The following is a 23,826-nucleotide window of genomic DNA, read 5'->3' as shown; positions in this document are numbered from 1 at the left end:
GCCTTCCCAGGCTCCTTGGTCTCTCCTGCTCCCCCACTAGGAGCACAGGATGGGGATCTCATCTCAACCTGGCCCAGCAAGGCAGGGTCTGAGAATAAGCATTCTGGAGGGGCCACAGAGGCCATCCACCAATGCCCCTGCATTTCAGATGGGGAGGTGGGATCCAGGGGACACAGTGACGGAATGAGAACCAGACCCATTCCTTGCTCTGAGCCCACTCTAATCTCTGCTTGCAGTCGCTCCATTGTGTCTGGTAGGACCAGGGATCCTTCCCTGTCCCCCTCTGGCAGGCTGTGTGTCAGCAGACATCCGAGATCTAGGAGGCTACAGGGCTCCTTGCTCTGGGGATTAGGGTGGGAGACTGACCTGTTACTTCCAGGGCATAAGTCCCACCTGCCCACAGTCTCTCCCAGAATTTTTGTGCCCCCTTGGGAGTAGAGTCTGAGAGGGGGAAGAGGCCAGGCTCTGATCTGCCGGAAAGGGGCCGTACTGGGCAGAGGTGAGAGCGCCAGCTTTGTCCACAGCCAGACCCAGCTCCACCACAGCTGGACTCTCACCAGCTTGGGCATGTCCTAAGCCCATGGGTGGCTCACTTCTGCCATCCACATAACAGGTGACATCTCCTGCCTGCCTCCCTCCTGGGCTGGTTTGGAGTTTGCCCAGAGTAAACCCAGGAAGGAATAGACTGAGAGGAGGGTCCTCGTGCGAGGAGGACTCTCAGAGGCGCTTCCTGGGGGTGGCTCAGGTGTGCCCTCTTAGTAAAATGCTTCTCAGATGCAAGGGCAGGTCTTTGAGTGGTGATCTGTGAGCACAGCCAGTCCCAGGACAGACTCCGGGGGTAGTGCCTGGGGATGGCAGTGATCCAGCTGTCTGTCAGCACGTGGAGTGATGAGGTCTTCTAGTGAGGGCTTCTGGCGAGGCTCTGAGCACCATGGCCCCCATCCTCTGCCTCTCAGCATGCTCACAGCCTGATCCCCAGGCAGCCCTCACCTGCCTGGACCCTGCGCCTACCAGCTCCCTGCCTCCTACAGGCTGTTTGACGTCGGAGGCCAGCGATCTGAACGCAAGAAGTGGATCCATTGCTTCGAGGACGTCACGGCCATCATTTTCTGCGTCGCGCTCAGCGGCTATGACCAGGTGCTCCACGAAGATGAAACCACGGTGAGTGGCCTGGGCCCCCCGGGCAGGGGGCAGCACTGAGGAGACGGCCGCAGGATAGGCCAGCCCTCTGAGCACTGGACCTCGGGTGCCCACAATGGCTCTGGGGTCCAGCCAGCTGTTGTGGTTAGAGGTTTCCATCATGGACGGGCCATGCTGGCACTCCACCAATTCTGTATTGCCAAGGCAAATGCCTCATGATGCCAGTGTGGCAGAGCCTGTGTATGCAACCTGATCGCACAGAGCCGTGCAGAATGTGCCTCTTCCATAAACTTGGCGGAGTCACAGAGGCCATCAGGCCAGAGCAAATTTAAGCAAACCCTAAAAAAAACAGGAGGCAGCCAAGCAAGAATGTACATGCAACAGAAATAGCAGTCTTAGCCTGACAGCCATCCCTGGGGCACTGGCCTCAGATGCTGCTGAAGCAGCGTGGGGCCGGGGATGCTGAGGGAGAGGTGGGGAGGGCCCAGGATGCTGCAGGAGAGTTGCGTGGGGCTGGGGGTGCTGGGGAGCAGTGTGTGGGGCTGATGGGCCAGGAAGGGCAATGGGGATGAGGCATGCTGGTGAGTGACAGTCATGGCTCTGGGCTCCTTTGCCAAATGCCAGACCAGGCGCCTACCTTCTGTCTTGCGTCGCATTCAGCCTGGGGCCTCAGCAAGGGGACATTCCCCTGGGAAAGTGCAGCCTTCCTCTGGGTCTAGTCCTGGCTCTGCTACTCACTGGCTTGCTGCTGAATTTAGGCAGCATCCTTTCTGGCTCAGTTACTGTTTTCCATAAAAGGGAGATAATAATAGTACCTACCTGTGGGGGGCTGTTGGCAGTGGGGTGGGTGATCTGTGTGCAGCGCTCTGGAGCTGTTTCTGGGACAGCAGCGCCAAGCTAGTGGTTGTACGGTTGCTGGTGATTGCCCTGAGCCTGCAGGTCCACTGCGTGGTCCCCTTCTGGGCTGCAGCCCACCAGGCACTGAGCATAGCCCACAGGGTCACTGGAAACAAGCCCCAACACTCCTGACAGTGGGGCCCATAGGCCATGGGGTCACAGCCTGGCGTCGGTCATCTCCTTCTGTCTGGAACACACGCAGACCCCCCACCCCATGCCTCTGAGGGCTGGCACCAAGGTTTGAGGTTGAAGGTGGGGCTTGTTGTCATGCTGGGCCTTGAGCAAGGCCTGTCTTCTCTCTGGGTCTGTTTCCTCGTCATTTCTGGCCCAGCTGGTCCACTGGGCTTTGTGAGGATGGGATCAACTTTGGGGTGTGGGCTACGGGGCACAGTGCTATAGGGAGGAGGAGCCGCCGCCCTGAGGGGCTTACACAGAGTGATGGGGCTTTGGGCTGGTGGTGTGGGTAGTCTGGACCCGTTCCGTGTACAGGCTCACCCACCTGGCTCTTCCTATTTCAGGCCCACCTGTACCCCCGACTTGGGTTTTTGCTGTAATTGTTCTCAATGGCATCTACAAGCAGTGATGTCAGTCACCAGCCCAGTCTTGATGCTGAGTGGGGCAAGGGTGGATGCGCTTCCTGGGCCGTGCTTGGACCCAGACTCACTGACCACCCAAAGCCCAGGTCAGCTTCCTGGCCATGTGCCCCTCACAGTGACTGCCCAGACATTTCCCACTCCCCACTGCTAGACTCTATGCTGTTACGGCCACTGCTTCAACTCCTGGGGTCTGAGCTCCACTTGGCTCATCTTTTTTCCCCATGTCCACCATGGTTTCAAAGAGAGCAAAGGAGCTAGAGGCAGGAAGCCAGGAGGGCCCTTCCCCCTGGAATCCAGCCTCTCCCTGGACCTGCCCTGCCAGGCCTGTGGTTGGCTTCAACCCAAGTCCCAGGCCCACCGGCCATGGGGCTGGGCTCTCGCTCACCTCTGGAAGATGGAAGCAAAGGGACGTCTGGGTGGGCCTAGCAGCCACAGGCCCCGAGCTCTGTAGCCCACGGGTCCCCAGTGAGCATGAGCCTGGTGCTAGGCCTGACACTGGGTCACCTTCCAGCCTGTGGGCCTTGCTGCCTGGAGCACTTGCCCTCCAGTCTTCTCCACCTTCTCTCACTTCCCTTTTTCCCCATTTCCTCCACCCTTCCACACAAGGGCTGGAGCAGAGGACCTTGGAGAAGCCAAAGCAAATGGAGCCAAGGTCACAGGCAGGCTCTTCCTGTGTCCTTCCTTCCCCAAAGCTGGCCACCTTCACAGCCCGGGGAAGAGTAGCAGCTCATGCAGGGAATGGGGATGACTTTGCAACCTGACAGCAGCCACAAAGGCAGCTCATTGCCATGGTGGCAGCAAGAACAATACTGCCGCTATAGAACTAAGCAGTCGTCGCCGTGTGCTGGGGGCGCATGCAGAGGTGGGCAGCTTGGGAGTCAGACAGATCTGGTACAGGGTCTAGCATCGCCCCTGCCACCTGTGTGATCATGGGCAACCGCCCCACCGTGCCTGGGCCTGCACCTCCTCCTCTGTAAATGGTGACAATGGTAGAATGGACCACCGGGCTAAAAGCTGTAAACGTGCCTGTATGCAGGAATCATCACCCAGTGAATAGCTTCTGTGGCTACTACATTCAGATGCCATGGCTAGAGGTCAGGTTCTAGGATGTGGGAGCTCTGTCTGCCTCAGAGAGGCAAGAGCCAGGCCCCAGGAACTCAGGTCTTGGTCCTCAGCCGTCCTCTCTGGTCAGCGCTGTGCGTCCCTCTCTGGCCTGGGGTGAGAGCCTGCAACAAAGGTGTCTGGAAGCAGCTTCTGGAGCCAGGCCAGGAGAGCCCTGGGGCTAGTGGCTGCCGCTGGCCATCCAGCTGCCCTGTCCGCTGCATCCCGGGAGCCCGAGAGCCTGGTCCTGGCCTCGTACCTGCTCTCAGCACCGCCCAGCCGGGCCTGCGGCTGCCACAACTTCTCCACTACCACGGTCACCGCCACTGCCTGCAGGGCCTTATCTTGCCAAACCAAGGCCAAAACCAGTTCTGAGAGACCCTCCAAGCCCGGAAGGTATGAAGCACCTCCCTCCAACCGAATCCATCAGCTAAGAGTTGAAAGCAGCAGGTTCTCAGGGCGCCGCTGGGTGACTTTGCTGTGACGCCTGCCCAGTCCGCCCCTGCGCCCTCACTCCTCTCCAGCCACTTGGCCTGGGCTCATCCCACCCATCCTGCATCTCTTGCCCTGCGATCCACAGGCCCAGGATGGCCATGGCCCCTGTGAGCCCACACGGGGCTCTCTGCAGGAACTGGCCGGGATGCCCTGGCCCTGAGACTGGTTGAACCAATTTTTCAGTATTTTTCTCTCTTTCTCTTGTTGGGTTTTATCTTCTTTTCTGTTTTAATCTGTTTTGCTGTGTTTCATCTTGGGGTTCCTCTGGCCCCTCTACTGAGAAACCAGCCCCAATAACCAGTTCTCCCGGAGCCTCCCCCACCCCAGCCCACCAACGAAACCACCAACCACACCAAGGCCACAGCAAGCTCACCCCCGAAACGCTATCCCCTGGTGTCTGCTTCCAACTCGGGATTAATTCGAGGATCTCTTAGTCCTCGGTTAATGTTTCCCAACCGAATGCGTGCACCCTTCCAACCTTGCTGTTGAAACCAAATGAGACCCTGATAGAGAAATCTGCATGAGCAGGGTTCTGCGCAGATGCGTTCAGTGGTGATTGCGGCCCCTGCGCTGTACGTGCATGGTGCATGTCCTCTCCGTGAGCTGGAGCCTCACTGCCCCCACCCAGGGCCAGCTCTCTTTGGAAGGGGGCAGCATCCCCCAACCCTGCCCAGCCCTGCTCCGCCCCGCCCTGCCTGCGTGTGGAATGAAACAGGACCACGTCCCGTCTGTCCTTGTGGGTCCGCCCGTCTCCGTCCTGGTGGTCTCCGTCCTGGTGGTGCATCCAGCCACATTGGTGGACCTTCCCTTTGCTTGTCCCGCTGTGTCATTGGCCGCGGTGGGTCAGGGCACTGGATGCTGCCGCCCCTCACTCACCCCTCCACTCTGTTGCAGAACCGCATGCACGAGTCCCTGAAGCTTTTTGACAGCATCTGCAACAACAAATGGTTCACAGACACGTCCATCATCCTGTTTCTTAACAAGAAGGACATATTTGAAGAGAAGATCAAGAAGTCCCCGCTCACCATCTGCTTTCCTGAATATACAGGTAGAGACCCCTCCGGGGACAGCAGGCCCCCGAGGGAGCAGGCCCCGTTCCCAAAGCCCAGTCCACCCTTCCTGCGCTCTGTGGATGCCCGTGACTCTGCCACAGAGAATCCACACAAACGGTCCCCACCCTGCCCCCAGATTGTGCTCTAGAGAGTAGGGAAAGCCGGTGGAGCCCTGGCTCTGCCACTTATGAGCTGTGTGACCATGGCGGCCTCTGGGAGCCTGAGCTCCACTGTCTGCGCACAGGGGCTCTCTGTGACGAGACGAGAGAACGATGAGAAGATGAGGGGCGGGGCACAAAGGCTTGGAGTTAGGCAGCCCAAGGTTTATGCCCCAACTCCGCCACTCACAAGCAGCTCAGGCAGGTCATGCAGCCTCTCTGAACCTCAGTCTCTGGGTCTGTGGGGTGGGGTGATGGCTGTGATTGCCCTCACCTCCCTCACCAGGTGCTGTGAAGAGGGAATGAGCTGATGGGCACGCAGAGCTTCGCATGGTGCCGCACATAGGAAGCGCTCCCTGCCTGTTTGCTCTTGCCTTTAGGGTTATGCCTGTAACTCACATGGGGCTGCTGCAAGACTCAAATCACAGAGCTTTGCAAGCAGCAGAGCCCTGGTCCCGTACATAGGGTGCTGGGGATGAGAGGCCAGCCCTGCCAGTGCTGTGGTGGGTTTACCTGACCATGGGATGGGCGGGCAGCCAGGAAGGCAGCATGACCAGGGCCCCTGAGGAGCTGCAGGGTGGCAGCTCTGGTCAGTGACATCAGAGTGGTTACAGGGCCCCAGCATAGCCCGGGTGCCCATCAGCTCTTCTGAGATGGCCAGACCCTGACCAGAGAAGTGAGTGAGAGAAGTGGAGCACCCTCAGCCCGACCTGCCCTGAGGCCTGGAGGGCACAGAGCAGGGGCAGACGGAGTCCCAGTGGGGCACCCCAGGGGCTTGGGGCCAGGCAAGCAGCACAGCTCTCCTACCTCCTGCCTCCGCCCATCCCCCATATCAGGCTGAGTGCCTGGCAGGCCAGGACCCAGGCATGTCCAGCTGGAGTTGAGTAGGGCTCAGCCTCCCTGGAAGCTCCCAGCCAGCTTCCTCTCTAGCCGTAGTTGAGGGCCTATGGATCCTGCCCTAGTGACCCGGGCTTGTGGCCTGTGGGGCAGTGGAAACAGGTAGGGTAGGTCAGTTACCAAGGCCAGTCTGGGGCTGGAGTGGGGAAGGAGGAGGGGACAAGGGAGGCTGAGTAATCAGCTGCAGTCCTAGGACACTCCCCAACCTCCAGCCCAGATTGAGCAAAGAGCTGAGGTCTGGCAGGCCCTCCAGGCTTTCTGCACAGCAGCCCACTCCAGCTTAGAGCTGCGGCTCTGAACTCCAGCTCCCCTCCCTGCTGCCCCCTCCACAGCCCTGCTTGCACCTGGCATGGATTCCTGGAGGCTGAGGGCCTTCAGTGCAAAGCTGGGGTCCTGTTCTTCTGCCCCTTCCCAAACTAGAAGCTTCTCTCCTAGACTCTCCTCTCCCTGAGCCTACCTGGGAACCAGCTCAGTGTGTTGCCCCTTGAGGAAGGCAGCATGTGAGCCAGGCGGTTGTTAATCCCCTGTGAGTAGACATCAGAAACAAGAAGTTTATAGGCTCCTCCTCCCATCTGGCCCAGCAGTGGCCACAGGAGGTGATGTCAAGGCCTGCTCTGTGGACTCCCAAAGGAAAAGGCCCACCCACAGGGCATGCATCGGCCAGGGCTACCTGCATGAGCCCAGTGCCCTCAAACCTCCTTGCACGTGACCCGTGATAAGATGCAACATTTGCCTCAGGAGTCCATAAATGGCTGGGCATGGTGGCTCACGCCTGTAATCCCAGCACTTTGGGAGGCCGAGGCAGGCGGATCGCCTGAGGTCAGGAGTTCGAGAATAGCCTGGCCAACATGGCGAAACCCCATCTCTACTAAAAATACAAAAATTAGTCGGGCGTGGCAGCACGCACCTGTAATCCCTGCTACTTGGGAGGCTGAGGCTTGAGAATCACTTGAACCTGGGAGTCAGAGGTTGCAGTGAGCTGAGATCACATCACTGTACTCCAGCCTGGGTGACAGAACAAGACTCCATCTCCAAAAAAAAAACAAACAAAAAAGAAAAACAAAAAAAGGAGTCCATAAATGCATGTATAAAAGGAAAATGGAAGTTCCATGAAACAGTGCTCCTTTTAATACGGGTGATTGGCCGGGCACAATGGCTCACGCCTGTAATCCCAGCATTTTGGGAGGCTGAGATGAGAGGATCACTTGATCTTAGGAGTTCAGGACCAGCCTGGCCAACATAGGGAGATCCCATCTCTATTAAAAATAATAATAATAATAATTAGCCAGGTGTGGTTTCCAGCTACTCAGGAGGCTGAGAAGAGAGTATCAGTCACGTGAGCCCAGGAGGTGGAGGCTGCAGTGAGCCCTGATCGTACCACCACACTCCAGCTTGAGCAACAGAGCGAGACCCTATCTCAAAAAAAAAAAAAAAAAAAATGGATAAATACAGGTGATATACTGGGAGACCTGATATTTTGTATCTTTCATGACTTTTACACTGGATCTGTCCCACTGACTGGATCCAGGACCCCCTATTGACTTTGCTGACCCCTCAGGTCCCCTCCATCAGGTTTTCCCTGTGCGGTTGTCTCTGAGAGGCCCATGGCCGGATGGCCACACAGGCCAGGCTGGGGTCGTCCACGCCAAGCAGTCCCATGGGCCTCTCGCCTCACCACACCTTGCCTGTTTGCTCTGCAGGCCCCAGCGCCTTCACAGAAGCCGTGGCTTACATCCAGGCCCAGTACGAGAGCAAGAACAAGTCAGCCCACAAGGAGATCTACACCCACGTCACCTGCGCCACGGACACCAACAACATCCAGTTTGTCTTTGACGCTGTGACGGACGTCATCATCGCCAAAAACCTGCGGGGCTGTGGACTCTACTGAGCCCGGCCACCCTGCCCGGCACCCTTGCCCTGCCTGGCCTGCCGCCCCCCTCCCCTGGAACCAGGCTCCACCACTCTCAGACCACTCTTTGCACTTGAGGAAGAAGACCTCAGAGGCTGGTACCAAGGGAGGGAGGAGGGAGCATCCTCCACCCGCACCCCCCAACAGAACTCGTGGTAACGCAGGGGCGGGGCGGGGCCCCTGAGTGCATGCTGCAAGGCAAGGAGACTCCGCGCTCACAGCCTCTGCGTCATCTCTGAGTGCTTTATCGGGAAGCTGGGGGGGGGGTGGGGCGGGCAGGGCAGGGCCGCCGTGTGGCCCAGATGGGCACACCCTGCACCTGATGAGTCACTGGAAGCCTCGGAGTGTCCTCCTGTCATCTTGGGTGGTACAGTGGCGCAGATGGCCCTGCAGCAGGGTGCTGGCAGGGTGGGGTCATAGGAGCCATCCTCAGCTTTGCCTGGGGTCTCTGGTGGAGGGCAGTTCCGTCAACAAAAGCCAGGGTGGGATCAGGCCAACTTGGTATGGGTTGGAGGACTCAGGCCTTGGCAATGGCCTCCGTCTCCCTGCTCCCTCCCCTGGGTCTCAGCCCTTCCTTCTCTGGGTCATCCTCCCTTGCCTTTGCTCTCCCAGAGAACCCCCATCCCTGACTCCTCCGAGTTCTGGAAATGCTTCTTGAGACTGACTTATGGCTCAGATAGATGGTGGCGGGGACGGGGGGAGGGAGAGGCGGGAGGCGCGGGGAAGGGAGGTGGAAGCTCCTGTGTCGCCTGGGCTGGGGCCTCCCACCCAGTCCTTGCAGGCCAAAGGTGACCCATTTCCTTTTTCCAGTCACCAGGAGCTCAGGTGGTCACTCTGAGGTGTGAAAAGATATGTTTTCTCTTCAGTCCACACTGAACTCAACTCAAACCAGCAAAGGCCTTTGGGCTGGGGATTCTGTAGTTGCAGAGGTCTAGGGGGGTGGACCTTTGCAGCCAGTGCCCCCGCCTCACTGTCTTGGTGAAGAAATCAGGGAGTTTGTCCACAGCTGTTGGTGTCTTCCCGGCCCCTGGGGACAGAGGACAGCAGGGGGATGGAGCTGACACCCTGGAGTATTTGGGCCCAGGCCAGCACAAACACATCCCCCTGTTCCCCACTCTAAAGGGAGACTCCTAGGACCCCTTCGAGGAGGCTTCACTGCCGAGATGCCTGAGCAGAAGAGGGCGGGGTAGCTTCTCCTGGTGACGCAGGTCTGGCTGGCCTTGGGCAACCAACACTCCTCTCCCACTCCCAGATGCCTCCAGGTGGCTGAGGCCAACACCCACACCCAGGCCAGTCGTGTGCTTGTACAGCAGGCTGTGCCTGGGGACCTAGATGTGCCACGGGAGGGAGGAGGGTACCCCCTGACAGGCCTCTGCCTCCCTCCTCAAGCCCTCTGTTCTCCCTGCCCCCACTCTGGACACTGCTTAGTCCCCAGCCCGGCAAGGCCCCTGGGTTTCCACTTGCAGCCCCCGGACGGCCCCAGAGCCAGGAAGTACCAGTGCCAACAGCTCTGGACTTGTTGGACCCACAGGCACAGAGCTCTGAGTGGTGCCCAGGAGACCCAGGGACCTTCCCTAGTGCCAAATGCCTGCAGGGACCGGTGCCTGGGGAGCCTCTGGCAGCCAGACTGCAGGAGCCACCCCATCAGCCCAAGTCCACCTCTGTTTTGTTCACCTCGGTCATGTTCTGGACCTTGCACCGGGTGCTGGGACATGGCAGAGGACAGGCCCTGGGAACCAACAGTGTCCTACCATGGACAGCCAGGGCCAGCTAAGCCATCCCACCCGACATGGAAGACATGGCAGTTATTTCTCAGCAGCACCACCCTGGGTGAGGCCAGCTGTTCCCCTAACTCTGCTCCAAACTATAACCCCAGAAGCGGCCGGCAAAAGGGGGGATGTTGGCCACGCTCCACCTCTAAGGCCATCACCCTGGAGGTGGAAGTCCCTGGGCTGGAGGGCTCTCCATATCCCCCAGCAGCCGCCCCCAGACCACAGTGGCCAGAGCACCAGGCTGGGTCCAGGCCTCCGATCCAGGCCCTCCCTGTCCGTAGAATTGGGGCTGGAGGAGTGGGTGCTCAGCCCTTCCTGCCCTCCATCCCCAGCCTGCCTTTCTCTTCCCTTGGATGCTCCATCCTCCTCGGTTTCTTGCACTGCTCTCAATCCTCCCACCCTGGCCTGGGGGGGTCCTTGGTCCTCAGGGGTCTCCAGGGAGAAATTCTCTCCCTGTGCATGATGCCTGTCATCCATGTCGTAACCGGCGACTCCACCTTGTGGGGTGGTGACTGAGGGTGACAGATGAGATTTGGCTCCGTCGTGGATGTGGATGTGGGAGGAATGTTGTGAGTGACACGTGTGGGTTTCTAATCCACAGTGGTCCTGTGTGTGCCCTGAGGGGCCATGGTAACCTCTCCGATGGCTCCGATTTAGCAGGCCAAGCAGAAACTGATTTCTACAAAGAGCGTCTTTGCCAAACTCATGAAAATTGTGCCTGCCACTTTCATGCCTATGGGCCAGTTTTGTGACCTGCGCCGCTGACCATCATAAGAACCAGGTCTTGGCCTTCCCTCTGAGCACCGATAGAGGTCCCGAAGGCTCTCTGGCCTGAGGAGGGTGTGGGGTCTGCCCAGCCCCAAGCAGAGAGCACATCCTGGGCCCCTGACCAACAGCTTTGGCATTCTGGGTTCCATGGGGACCCTAGAGCTCAGGCAGAAGAACACCACCATACCTGTTGCCAGGACGCAGCTGTCTCCCAGGCCCTCCCCACAGCCCAGCTCCCACTGGCGGGAACTGGAGGCATCCCTGCCCTCCATGGTCTGCGCTGGTCTTCTCCGAGTGTTCTCAGGAGCCGAGGCAGCCCCAAGTTCCCACCTGCAAGCCCTGTAACTAAGCTGTCTACACACCCCAGCAGGGAAGGCCAAGGGATGGTCTCACCCATGCCCTTCCCTTTGGCCAACATGAGTCTTGCAGTGGGGAGCTTATCCCCTGCTCCCACCTAACACTCTACAGTTAGCACCCAGGGGTTGGTTCTGGAAGTTCTTCCTTTTTCTAGCCTGCATCCTTCCTGGCCACCCCCTTTATTTCTCAGTCTGACCTGGTGCACTCTTGGCAAGTAAGTCCACTGCAGTCCCAGGTGGATATTTAATGAGCACTCGGACTGTTTCCTCCAAGTCAGCTAGTGGCCTGCCCTCCTCCTTTTCAAGAAGTCTGGGGCACAGAGCCTCCTCTGGCTGCCTCTTCTCTTCTCTGAGCCTCTGGGAGCCTTCAGGCACAACCTGGCAGTTCTCAGGAACCCAGACCTGAGGCTCCAGCTCCGCCGCCACCACCAGAGATTCAGTGTGCAGTGCCGAAGGCCGTCACCCCCAGGCAGTTCCTGCTGTCAGGCCGCAAGCCTAGAGTGCGGGATCCCAGCAGCCCAGGGAACAGGGCCGGGGTGTGAGCTGCTGCCATGGGGTCTGTGGTAGGGCTCCCCATCTCCCACCACTCAGCAAGAAGAGTCCTGACCCCACCCTGCCCAGAGAGGAGCTGGGGCCTCCAGACAGACCCCACTCCAGCCAGACAAAGGCCCCTGTCAAAGAAGGGGCAGGCTGGGGGAAAAGCAGAAAGAATGGCCCCCAATCCAAACTCCTGGATCCCCTCCATGAGAGAGGGGCTCCCCCTGGAAGAGAAGCTCTCATCCCCAGGCCCAGTGCACCAAGACCACCAGCAGAGACCCACCGCCCTTCCTGGCAGAGCCGGCAGCTCCGAGGCACCACTACTCTCCTCCCCTTCCCTCCCCACCCCTCCCCTCCCTTCCCCTCCACACCCGCCCTATTACTCCCACAGCCCTGGGCAGCCAGGCCCTCTCCTCCTGCCTCCTGGTCTTCTCTACTCCACTGGTTCTGACCCATCCCCTGGCTCTGCCCTCCATCCCCCACCCTAACCCTGCTGAGTATCTTCTGCCTCCCTACGCACCCCCCTCCCCCATCTAGGCCAGGTGGGCTCGGGTGTCCCAGGCCCTCCTTAGAAAAGCTGTCTCTCTCAAGTGCAGTGGTCCCACCTCCCAACCCCGTCGCTGCCGCCCACCCCATATTAACTGTAATTTTGTAAGAAGAGTGACTTGTTGGTTTAATAAATCTCTAGTTATTGTAATAATTTATTGGCTGCCATAATGTATTTATTAGTCGCCTACTGTTAATAAAAAGTGCCCGCTTTCCTAGCGTGAGTGTAATGTGTTGTCAGGGCCCAGGGAGCTCCTGCCAGGTGCACTTGCACGATGTGTGTCCTCAGGCCCTGCCCCATCCTGGTCCCAGGACTGCAGGCAGCCTGGCGGAGTGGGCACACTTCTGCTGGGGACAGAGGATCAGGGCGACTGGGCACCCTGCCCCCCTGTCAGGATCCCCATCTGATGGGAGGTTGCTCCGTTCTGTGCCGAGCCACCTTCCTGTCCTGGAGAGCTTGGTGCCCACATGGACACTGCTATGGGTGACGTGGCAGTGGCCATGGTTGCGCTGGCACCGCTTCCTGCTGCTCCTGGGCCTCCACTGCAGCCTGGGGCAGGTGGAGGTCTAGGGGTTTGGCTGTCAGCCATCTATGACCTCTGGCTTCTTTCTCTTTTCTCAAATGGTGGTATCTCTTTGAATGTACCCCGGCGTCTGCTTCCTCTGGGGAGCTTGTAAGGATGAGCTGTGCTCTCAGCTCCTTGGCAATGGGTTCCAGGCAGCGTGCCGAGGGAGGGCGGTCAGGCCTCGGGGGCTGGCAGGGGTCTCAGTGCCGGCGCCTCCCCTGCCCTGCAGGATCTCCCCTCCTCACTGCCCTCCCCGAGTCTCCAGGATCAGCCGCCTTTTGGGGCTCCCTCCAAGGCCCTCTCCCTATTAAACCAGGTTTGGTTATGCCTGTCCTCTGCTCCCCAAGTCCTCCCCTGCACTGCCACTCCTGGGACCACAGACTGTGCGTCATCTTTCTCCTGCTGGACTGTGAGCTTTCGGAGAGCAGGAGCCTGATGTGGTCATTCTTACGTCCTCGGGGCAGCCCAGCAGAGAGCCCTGCACACAGATGCCAGGCAGTACTGACTGGAAGAGCAAGTGCCTGTGAGTCGTGCTCTGTGGCCCTGAGACGTAGGGGCTGTGGCGGGCGCTCAGCCTTAACCAGTGGAACTGTGGAGCCTAAATGAGCTGGCCTTGATTTCTTCTCCACACCTAAGCTCAGTGGCCAAGGGGGCACCGTCCCCACTCCCAGCTCAGGTCACTCTAGTGGCTGCTCCTAGCAGTGCCTGGACAGTGCCTGGACAGATGTGCAGTGGAGGAGGGAGCTTGGCTCTGGCTGTGGGTTTCCAGCTCTCTGTTACACAGCTGCAGGCCAAGGTGGCTCTGTGGAGTGGGGAGCATGTTCCTGTGGAATCCTTGGGGTCTCAGAGCCTCACCACTCTGGCCTCATAATGTGGCTCAATGAGCTTGAGTGTGGACAGCCTGAGGCCCTGGACACAGGTTCACTGGGCCTCCCAGAAGCCTCCGGCTGCCCTTTTCTGAACAGACCCCAGTGAGGTGGCTCAGGGCAAGCAAGACCTGCTCCTCCCCAGTGGGATCACACAGATGACAGGGAAATGCTCCTGGGGAATCAGAATGAAATTTACTAATTGAGGATGGGAGAGTGATGAGATCATATGAGTTTACTGAATCTGTTTAGCAGAATGAAAGGGCAGTGCCATGAACTACAGCTCCTGGGGGGTGGGGAATAAAGGATGAAAGCTGTCCAGATGCCCCTGAGAGGCAGCTGAGAACTCTGCCCTCCACCAACCAACTTCAGCTAATAGGAACCAGGGGCTGGGGCTGGCTGCCTCTACGGGTCATGGTAGAATGATGCAGGCACAGGGGAGATACCGAAGGGAGGACTGGCCATAAGATGCACGGAGCCCGCCATGCTGCTGTTAGTATCGATTCCTCGAAAGCCCCACAGCCTGCTGATACAGACTGGAGAGACCCATTGCATGAGTTCTGGATCTGGCCCAGCTGTGTCACCGCAGTGTCCCCTCAGGCCGGACGAGGTTAAGTGACATGAGGCAGGGAGAGCGCCAGCACAGCGTGGGCCTCGGTGACTGGTGTGGTCACTTCATCTTCATCGTCTTCCTTCTGCTCAGAGGGGGATGGTGTGGCAGTGGGACCAGCAATTCCTCAGCACCCACGGCGTGCTCACCCCTGGGGGAGGAGGTCATCTCCCCGTACATGCCCAGTGGCATCTACGCCAGCTCTTTTTCCTGTTACTTGTGTCACTCTTCTTATTTCAGAGGTAGAGTTTAGCCTGGGTCACCTCTGGGCTTTAGATCCAGAGAGCTGGGTTTACAGTGGGCAAGTTCCCAGGGCTAGGACGGGGTTCTTGGGGAAAATAAGGGAAACTGTCCCTTCCTCCCCATCCCTGTGCAGAAATGGATTCGTTCACAGAGAAAGATGTCCTCTGTGCTGCTGAGAAACAAACTCTACCCAAGTGAATGAGCTCTGCGTCCCAAAGCAGAGTTTTTGCCTAGGGCAGGAGGCTGCCCCTGCTCGGTGTCTGTGCGGTGCCCATCATGTTCATCCATTTGCTAAACAGGCTCCTGTGTGCAGGGCAGCCCTCCATATCTGCCTTGCTTAGAACACCGTGCAGTGTCAGATGTGGCTGAGTAGGACCCAGCCAGAGGAGGTGCGGCCAGTCCCCCAGGCGCTCCTGGAGGTGGCCCTGCCAGGAGCCTCTCCCTCGAGTGGTGGCCCCCAGGATGCTGGCAGGACCTGGCATGCCTTCCCCTCAGATCATGGGAAGGGCCTGGAGTCTCTCACCACTCCCAGAGAACATCCCCCCGCCCAGGTTGGGCCCAGGAGGGGAGGTCTAGGCAGGAAGGGCCAAAGCCCAGCTCTCTGGCTCCAGTCCAGACTCCACCACCCCCGACGAACACACACACACAGGCACACACACAGACATGCACACAGGCGCACACACATAGGCACACATGCACACGCACACACACAGGCACACATAACAGGTGCACGCACACACACGTGTGCTGGGAGACCCTCGCATAGCTGGGAACTGTGCAGTGGGGAGAGCCCGGGTCATCCTGTCCTCAGCCTCCCCAGAGAGCCATGGCTGGTGTCCAGTCCAGTCTCTGCCTCTGGCCCCGACATGACGGGTTCTCTGGAAGCAGGGAATGAGATGTGCTGTGAGGTGTAACTGATTCAGGTTCCATCTGGCAGCCTCTCGGAGGAGCTGCCGAGTAGCCCAGTCCCTCTCTGTCAAGCCTAATTCTCTCCTTCTCTTTCCCTGTCTCTGTGTCTCCCTCCCGCTGTCTGTCCTCTCTCCTCCCTTCCTGCGGCCGCAGAACCGCATGCACGAGTCTCTCATGCTCTTCGACTCCATCTGTAACAACAAGTTCTTCATCGATACCTCCATCATTCTCTTCCTCAACAAGAAAGATCTCTTTGGCGAGAAGATCAAGAAGTCACCTTTGACCATCTGCTTTCCTGAATACACAGGTGGGTGCCAGGCAGTCCTGTGCAGGGGAAGGCCCGCCTCTGACAGGGACCCATGGCTCAGAGAACAGGCTGCTCGGCCAGCACTGCTGGGGCTGGCTGGCGAGCGGGACCCATTGCAGGAGTCTGGTGGGGCGCAAAAGAAAAACAGTGCTGTGCCACCAGGTTTGGGCTTCCCAGGACACAGCCCTCAGTGTGGTGGGAATGGCCCCTCCTAAGATATATGTGTTAGGACCAAGTGACTCAGGAGTGACGTGGTGGGGAGCAGGGGGCAGGACAGGATCACAGGCTTCCCCCTTCCTCCTGGTCACCCTCTAGAAGAGGTCTCAGGACAGCCTCCTGTAATCTCAGCAGTGGCCTCTCCTCACCCCTGCCCAGAGCCCCACAGCACCTTTGCATGAAACCGAAAGGTGGACACGTGGCCTGTGAACAGGGCCTGGGCTGCCTCTTGGCCCCACCTGCTTTCTCTGCTCGCTGCTTTGGTGCCCGGAACATGCTTCATCTCTGTGCAGCCGCCCAGCCAGACCACTCCACCCATCCCACATCGGGCCTGCCCTCCCTCCCCAACCCCAGCCCCATTGCACCTCCTCTCTCCCCTTCTTCCTTCGTCCCTGGTCTTTGCCCCAAATCCAACCACTCCAGCTATCTGCAAGCCTCCTGCATCCCTGCCTCCCTTTCTTCTGCCTTCTCTGGGGCTTTCTTCTTGCTCTCAGGGGAATGTGTCACAGACCTTTCCCACCCCACTCAGTGAAGCTCTTTCCAAATGGATGGATGAGGGAGGGTGGCTTCCGTGGGATGGGCCAGCTCTGGGCTGCTGCTAATGCCTAAAAGCAGCACTGATGGGATGCCAGAGCCCAGCCCTGGTCCCTCTAGGGGCTGGGAAGCTTCTAGGGGTCCCTGGGGTAGGAGTCGCCTTTGCAGACTACAGAGTGCAGAGGGCCAGCACCCTGCCATGGAGGAGGAGGTGTCCTGTCATCCGCCAGGTCATGGCACAGGTTGGCTCGGCCAGGAACCCACGTTCTGACAGCCCCGGAGTAAGGCTTTGGGCATGGGCTCGGTCTCAGGGCCACACGGGTCCCCAAGCCCAGCCACAGGGCACCCACATTCAGCATAGGTCAATGCCGGTCTTCCCACCCTTCCCCACAGCTGGGAGCAGTGTGTGAAGAATGGCTGTGAGCTCATTCTGAGCACAAACCATATCCTCACTGATGGTCCATGCTAATGTGAATTTGCAAGGTTCTTCTTGCCCTTCCCAAGGTGCAGAGTGGGTGGTGGGGCCAGGAACTGTGCCCTGCACTCAAGGCTCTCCAACGAAGTCCCAATAGGGCAGGGAGCCCAGGTAGTCTCTGGAGCCAGACCACCTGCAGCTCAGCAAGTTGCTCAGTCACCTGTGCCTCATTCTAATCTGGTCAACACAATGGGTAATCATGCCCACCCCAAGGGTGACTGGAAGGACAGCTGCTCGGTGCCAGGTCTACTGAAGCGCTGGGCTGTGGCTGCCATTGGTATTATTCAGAGGATGGAAACTAGGGGAGAGGGAACTGGCCACAGAGAAGGTGCCCTCTGCAGGATGGAGTGAGGGCAGGAGGGCACAGGACAAGCCCTGAAAGGCCACCCCCAGGTGGCCCTTGGGCAGAGCCAGGCTATAGCCCACGCTGGCAGCCACTGCTGACCTCTCCCAGCCACAATGGAGTCCAGTAGGCCCCCTCAGGCCAGGGCTACCCTCAGAGACAGGCCCAACCCTACGGCTCTTTCTTGTCCAGTGTCCCACTGGGGCCTGACTTGGGAGTGGCCAGTCTCACTGCTGTGGAGTGCAAGCACTAGATGCCCCAGCGAAGGGCAGTCGGAACCTGGGAAACATGAGTTCTCCAGGGCCTTCAGAGGAATCCAGTTTGAATTCAGATATCATGGATGACAGATAGTCACCAGTGCAGTGGCCCCATGGAGCGCAAACCTGTGAGGGCACAAAACAAGCAGCAGGGGTGGGACAGGAGGTGGCCGGCTCTCTAAGGGACGTGTGGGCCAGCGTGGGTGGGCAGCAGCAGGGCTGTGAGAGGACGCTGGGCTCGGCAGACACAGCGAAGGCACGAGGCGCTCCTCCCACCTGGACAGCTTCCTGTGGCCACCTTCCACCTGGGTCTGTGCCCAGTTCGGCTCTCTCCAGACAGGAAGCTCCTGGGCAGGGTCCACACAAGCTGCTTTGTCCAGTCCTTAACAGCTGTGCTGTGGGCTTGGCATCTCTGCACCAGCGGATCAAGGATGAGGCTTTGCACTGTGGGTCCAGGCACTCCTGCTGGGCTGCCCAGAGCTGGTCTCAGCCATGACAACCCACCCCCTGCCCCTTGCCCCTTGTACACCCAAGGAATTGGTGGGGACAGAAGGCCCCCAGTTGGCATCATACATGCTGATGTCCCCTTAAACTTCCCACCTTGGGGACATCAATGCCCCCATGTCCTGGCCACTCCCTCAAGAACCACGACTACTAATGATATGCTGCCAGCCCTGCCGAGTGGCCTCTTCTTAAAGGAAACCAATGAGGAAGGAGTGCAGGTCCCTCTGAGTGCCCACCACCCTCCTGGGCAGGCCCCTCTCCAGACTTTGTTTTCATGGTTTACTGGAATCAGCAGGATTGGTTTAGACCATGGGGCGGTGCCTCAATTTGCTCATCTAGGAAGCAAAAGGGTTCATCTGTGGCCACTGCTGTCCCAGGCGGGGCTCCCAGGTGGATCTGGTGTGAAAACAGTAAGAGATCTTGCAAAGTCCAAAGTCAGGCAAGTGCTCAGCCTGTGTATGGTTGGTGCAAAATTGCAGTTTTGCTATCAAAAGTAATGGCAAGGCCAGGCGTGGTGGCTCACGTCTGTAATCCCAGCACTTTGGAAGGCCGAGGCAGGTGGATCACCTGAGGTCAGGAGTTCGAGACCAACCTGGCCAACATGGTGAAACCCCGTCTCTACTAAAAATACAAAAATTAGCTGGGCGTGGTGGCATGCGCCTGTAGTCCCAGGTACTCGGGAGGCTGAGGCAGGAGAATCGCTTGAACCTGGGAGGCAGAGGTTGCAGTGAGCTGAGATCATGCCATTGCACTCCAGCCTAGGCAATAAGAGCAAAACTCCATCTCAAAAAAATAGTTCTTTAATTTAAAATGCAACTACGGCTTGGAACTGCCCAGCAGTTCCTACTGCTCCCTTCCTGTCTCATCCCACTTCCTGAGACACGCCACAACCCACTTCTTGTCTTCATGTCCCCAGCCCTGTCCACCCACAGCGCTCATCAGGGCCTCTCCCTGTTCTTCTGTGTCTTGTTACAGGCCCCAATACCTATGAAGACGCAGCCGCCTACATCCAAGCACAATTTGAAAGCAAAAACCGCTCACCCAACAAAGAAATATATTGTCACATGACTTGTGCCACAGACACGAATAATATCCAAGTGGTGTTCGACGCCGTCACCGACATCATCATTGCCAACAACCTCCGGGGCTGCGGCTTGTACTGACCTCTTGTCCTGTATAGCAACCTATTTGGTAATGATTCCAGCACCCACAGAACAGCTTGCGTGCGCGTGCGCGCACACACACACACACACACACACCCCACTAACAAATGCAAGTTGGTAAATAAACTTTAAAGAGGCATAACAAAACCTTATATATATATATATATATACAAATATATATTTAAAAAATCTTTTTAGTTTGTACTAGAAAGAGCTGCGGACAGAACTGACCACCATCCCATAGCTCATGGAGGTTTTCCTGGGACGGCACGTGAGCATGCACGTGTGTGTGTGTGTACACACACTCACACATGTCCAGATGGGAGCTTGGTTTGGGAGTCCCTCCTTTTGAGGATAGCCCCGAGGTGTTCCTCTCAGCCCCATTTCTGAGAGCAGGGGAATGGCAGAACAGCCCTGGCCTTGGCCCAGCCAGCTCTCTGTGTTCCGCCCTCAGAGCCTCTGCGCCCTCAGTTCCGTCCTGCTCTTGGCAAATTCCAGACCCTTTCAGAAATGGCCAGTGCCCTAAGCCTCTCCTCACTCTACACTCCCAACAACAGAACAATTTAAGGATGCTTCTCTTTCGGGTGGTGGTTGTTGTTAATTTCAGGAATTTAGAAGCATCATTGCTCCGACCAATCCACTGTCTCCTGAGTTTTCTTTATTCATGTTAAGATGGCAAGAATCAGAGAACAGGGAGACTTGGACTGCTTTCTAAAAGCAGCTGACAGGAGGGGACTCAAGTTCACCTGCAGAGTTGAAACCAGCCCCGCTCCAAGAGGGCATGTGGGAAGGCGGGGAGCGAGGGGAACAGGCGTGGCGGGGAGGGCCGGACTTGTGGGCCTGACCCGAGTCAGGGTCTCGGGGGGCCAGGCTTCCCCAGGCGCCCGGGATGGGCTTCACTGGGGTTCCTGACCCCTCGTGCTGCTGCCCCATCTCGCTTCACCCCAGCATTAGTCAAAATGTTCTAGGGTTTTTTGGTTGGTTGGTTGGTTTTTAAAATCAAAGAAAATGGTCAGACTGGACCCCTTATCTCTCTCTCTACAGACTGCTTCATGGACTCTTTGCTGTTGACGTTGATCTCCTGGTAGCATGACCTTTTGGCCTTTGTAAGACACACAGCCTTTCTGTATCAAGCCCCTGTCTAACCTACGACCCCAGAGTGACTGACGGCTGTGTATTTCTGTAGAATGCTGTAGAATCCGGTTTTAGTTGAGTCTTCACATTTAGAATTTGAAAGGAAAAAAAGAACATTTCTCATGTGCTTTGTAGCTTAAAAAAAAGGAAAACTCACCATTTCATCCATATTTCTTTCTTTTTCTTGCAAAACAAACATACCCATCTGCATCGACGCCTGCCCCCGTCCCACCTCGCGGCGCAGCCCATGGGGCTCCTGCTGGGGGGCAGGGCCCATCTGCCGCCCGGGGCTCCTGTGTGGTGCACTGGTCCAAGGAGTGTGCTCAGGCCGGGCAAATCCTGCTGCCCGCCGGCCGCCCAGACACCACAGACGCCACCTGGCGGCCCTAAGCCACTCCCACCACACGCTCACTCCAGGTTCGTATAGAAAAAGCACAGCTCTCACTGGCCAGTAGCTGCCAAAAAGAACACCCATCGTATATGGAAATCCAGCCCCATAGAAAACAATCTGCCCACTGACCCCCTTTCTACGGATAGCCTTTGTAGGGGTTTTTTGGTTCTTTTTTTTTTTTTGCAGTTTTTGTTTTTATTTTTGTCCTGCCGAGTACTATGTATTACCACCCCCCACCCCTCGGATCAGTTTTCCTAGTCTTTGGGAAACGGGTTGTGTTTTTTTTCCTTTGCCGTGTTGGATTTCCGGTCCCAGCTGACACCCCCCTTCGTGTGTGCGCCCCTCCCCACCTCTGCCTTTGTTTCGGTGCCCTGTGTCCGCTCTCTCATGTGGGGATGTTTGTGCTGCAGACAAAAAGAACAAAAAAAAAAAATTTTAAATACCACAAGATGGAAAAAAAAAACAAAAAAATTTAAAAAGATGGAATGTAGTGTTTACATTAAAGCCGCCGTTTCCATGACCAATCCTATGTCATTTCTACTTTGACTAATACCCAAACCCTAAACCTCTTCACGGTTTCACTTTTAAGACTTAATCTTTGCTGAAGAAGACCAGTCACAGCCATTTCAAATAAAGAGGAGGCAAAAAGACAAAACACACAAAAAATTTAAAAAAAAAAAAAACTTAAAAAAAAAAAAGGAAAAAAGAAAAAAAGCCCACGGGTCTTTGTAAGCCTTTCTATTCCCAATCGGTGAGGTTTCTGTGATATCTTACACACTGCCAGTCTACTTCTCTGACTAATGGAAAATTCCTGTGTAGCTCAATAAAAGAGAATGTTTGTCTGTACTCCTGAGTCTCACCCTGTGCCTTCCAACGATCGTTATTTGGGGTGGGCTTCATTCTGGCAGGAGAGGGAAGGAGGGACTCGGCCACACACGCTGGTAGGCCGGCGGTTAGGAGTCCCCCACAGGACCTTCCCATCCCCTCAGTGCCGTCACTGGAGCCCCAGCTCAGAGCACAGTTGACACGACCACTGCCCAGTGCCGCCTGGGAACGAGGGCAGGGGAGCCACCACTTTCTCCTGCGATGCCCTCTCCTCCTGGCTCCCAGCGCCTCCTCACCCTCAGCAGGTTTTGTTTGCTTTCGAGAAATGAGGTGGAAGTGGGGATTAGGAAGGAAGAAATGCAAGAAGGGCAGGTGAGCCCCCTCTCCTATCATGCAGGATCCTCTTTCTTCTGTAGCCAGCGGTTCCCCCACAGTGGGAGGATGGGTGGTCCCAAGAATGAGGCCAATTGCCTTAGCCCATCTGCACCCAAGAGTTTCCAGCTACTCACATGCCCAGGACGAGCTTGGGCCCAGCCTGACCAGGAAGGCTGCCTTCGATTTGCTCCCTGACTGCACCTGGATGCCAGGAAGCCCCCTGCAGGCCAAACACGCAGGGGGTAACCCAGCGGTGCAGTGGGGCAGGCAGAGTCTGATCCCTGTTCCTCCCCCAGACTGTAGGTCTCACCCATCCCCTACATTGATCTGCTTTTGCTGTAATAATTAGCAAATGGGTTGCAACAGGGGCCTGGAGGCAACGGCAGCCCACTGAACTCCTTGCATCGTGTCCACGCGCCACTTACTGTACAAGCGGCCAAGAGCATCATGTATTATGCCGTCTTCAGTGAGATGGGGGAGCGGCCAAGAGGTCAGTTACCTGGAATCCTCTCCACATCTCAACAAATGGGAATTCGAGGCTCAAAAAGGCCTCTCTCGGGCAAGTTCCAGCAGTCTTTTGAATCAAGGGGGTGGAGGCAGGGGATATTGTTTCAGAGACTATGGAAGAACAAGAGGCACTGTTATAAATACCCAACCAATACAGGCACCCCTTAAACCTCTTCTGCTTTCCCCCCAGTTCCCCAAACCCCAACTTGTTATCTGCAGAGAGGGGCACATGACCTACCCTCTCTATTGAGGGGAAGGTTTGCAATCCAGGCCACAGTTTGACTTTGTAACAAACCAAGATCCACATGGAAGGCTGAAGGAAACCATGACATTTTCTATATATGGCATATTTGAATTTCTCTAAAAACCGAGCCATATTCTAATAGGGTTCTTTCCCAACTTTCAAATGAGTTTTGCAGATAAAACCAACAGAAGTTTATTTGCCTCATTTTTCTTAGAAGGGAGGTCATAGCATTTTTTGGAAAGGATGCAGCAAAAAGGCCAATTAAATTGGAACAAGGAGAGTGGGGGCAGAACCTGTTATATATATTTTTAAAGATCCTTTTCCCCCCCTGGTTTATCTGTGCACACAATTGTAAAAAGCTAGTTCTAATTAGAACCAAATCAAATAGATTTACTTCCAATGGCACCTAAAAAGCTTCTAAAAGAAACTCTGAGAAAATTGCCTCTATTCAGGAGGTAAACAAAAGGTATCCATCATCACCACCTGTGGAATCCCTCCAGGTCTTTGATCTCTGCCCTGAAACTCTACTGAGAAAGTCTCAGAGTCGCTGTGAACCTCTTCTGGCTCTGGGGGCTGCCAGATTCCTGAGCCGTTCTTTGCCCAGTTAGACCACCCAATGAAGACGGGGCTCCAAAATGCACTTTTGTTGCCTAGCTGGCAGTTGCTTAAGGCAGTAAGACAGGACATTAAAAGAGTAATTCTCTAAAGGGGGGAAATGCACACAAATAAAACTACCGAGATTATAAAAATGCAGATCCAACACTTTTTTTTTTTCTAAACCAGGACTAATAACTGACACTGATGTTGGAATGCTAACATCCAGAAAATGATCTGAGCAACATTCCGGCTGAGATCAGATCTGAAACCAGTTAAAATCCTTTAAACGCTCAAACCACCTGCTTCAGATCCCAGGCAAGATTTAAAAAAAAAAGTGACCCTTTCACTGCTACAGCCAATTCCATTCCCAGAGAATTAGTTCCTTTTGGTTTGATATTTGCATGACTTTTGATGTTTGGGGATAAGGCTTTGCCACTTGGGAGAGTATCTTTGGTTAAAAAGACTCAAAAGCCAGAAATATCAGCTGTTTGTCCCAGCTAAAATTGGGTAATATGAGATTTTAAAGGATTTTAAGA

The 23,826-nt window shown here is 56.5% G+C and overlaps 1 protein-coding gene across 2 annotated transcripts in view; it reads left to right on the top strand.

Annotated features, from left to right (window-relative positions):
- Window positions 1–21,586, top strand: part of GNAO1 (G protein subunit alpha o1) — a 169,897-nt gene extending 148,311 nt beyond the window's left edge. The window contains exons 6-9 of one of the 2 annotated variants that reach the window (XM_030796865.1): window positions 1,032–1,161; window positions 15,572–15,725; window positions 19,030–19,245; window positions 20,262–21,586. In XM_030796865.1, coding sequence (XP_030652725.1) covers window positions 1,032–1,161; window positions 15,572–15,725; window positions 19,030–19,217 — 472 coding nt within the window. In that variant the 3' untranslated portion in view covers window positions 19,218–19,245; window positions 20,262–21,586. Of the gene's footprint in view, window positions 1–1,031; window positions 1,162–5,123; window positions 5,278–8,036; window positions 12,443–15,571; window positions 15,726–19,029; window positions 19,246–20,261 lie in introns of those variants that run through there. The other variant, XM_030796866.1, reaches the window with a different exon arrangement.
- The last annotated feature ends 2,240 nt before the right edge of the window (window positions 21,587–23,826 follow it).

The sequence above is a fragment of the Nomascus leucogenys genome, chromosome 2 (assembly GCF_006542625.1).
Source record: "Nomascus leucogenys isolate Asia chromosome 2, Asia_NLE_v1, whole genome shotgun sequence".
Classification (NCBI taxonomy): Eukaryota; Metazoa; Chordata; class Mammalia; order Primates; family Hylobatidae; genus Nomascus; species Nomascus leucogenys.
The sequence above is the reverse complement of the archived record's forward strand: the minus strand, read 5'-3'. Positions and strand labels throughout refer to the sequence as shown.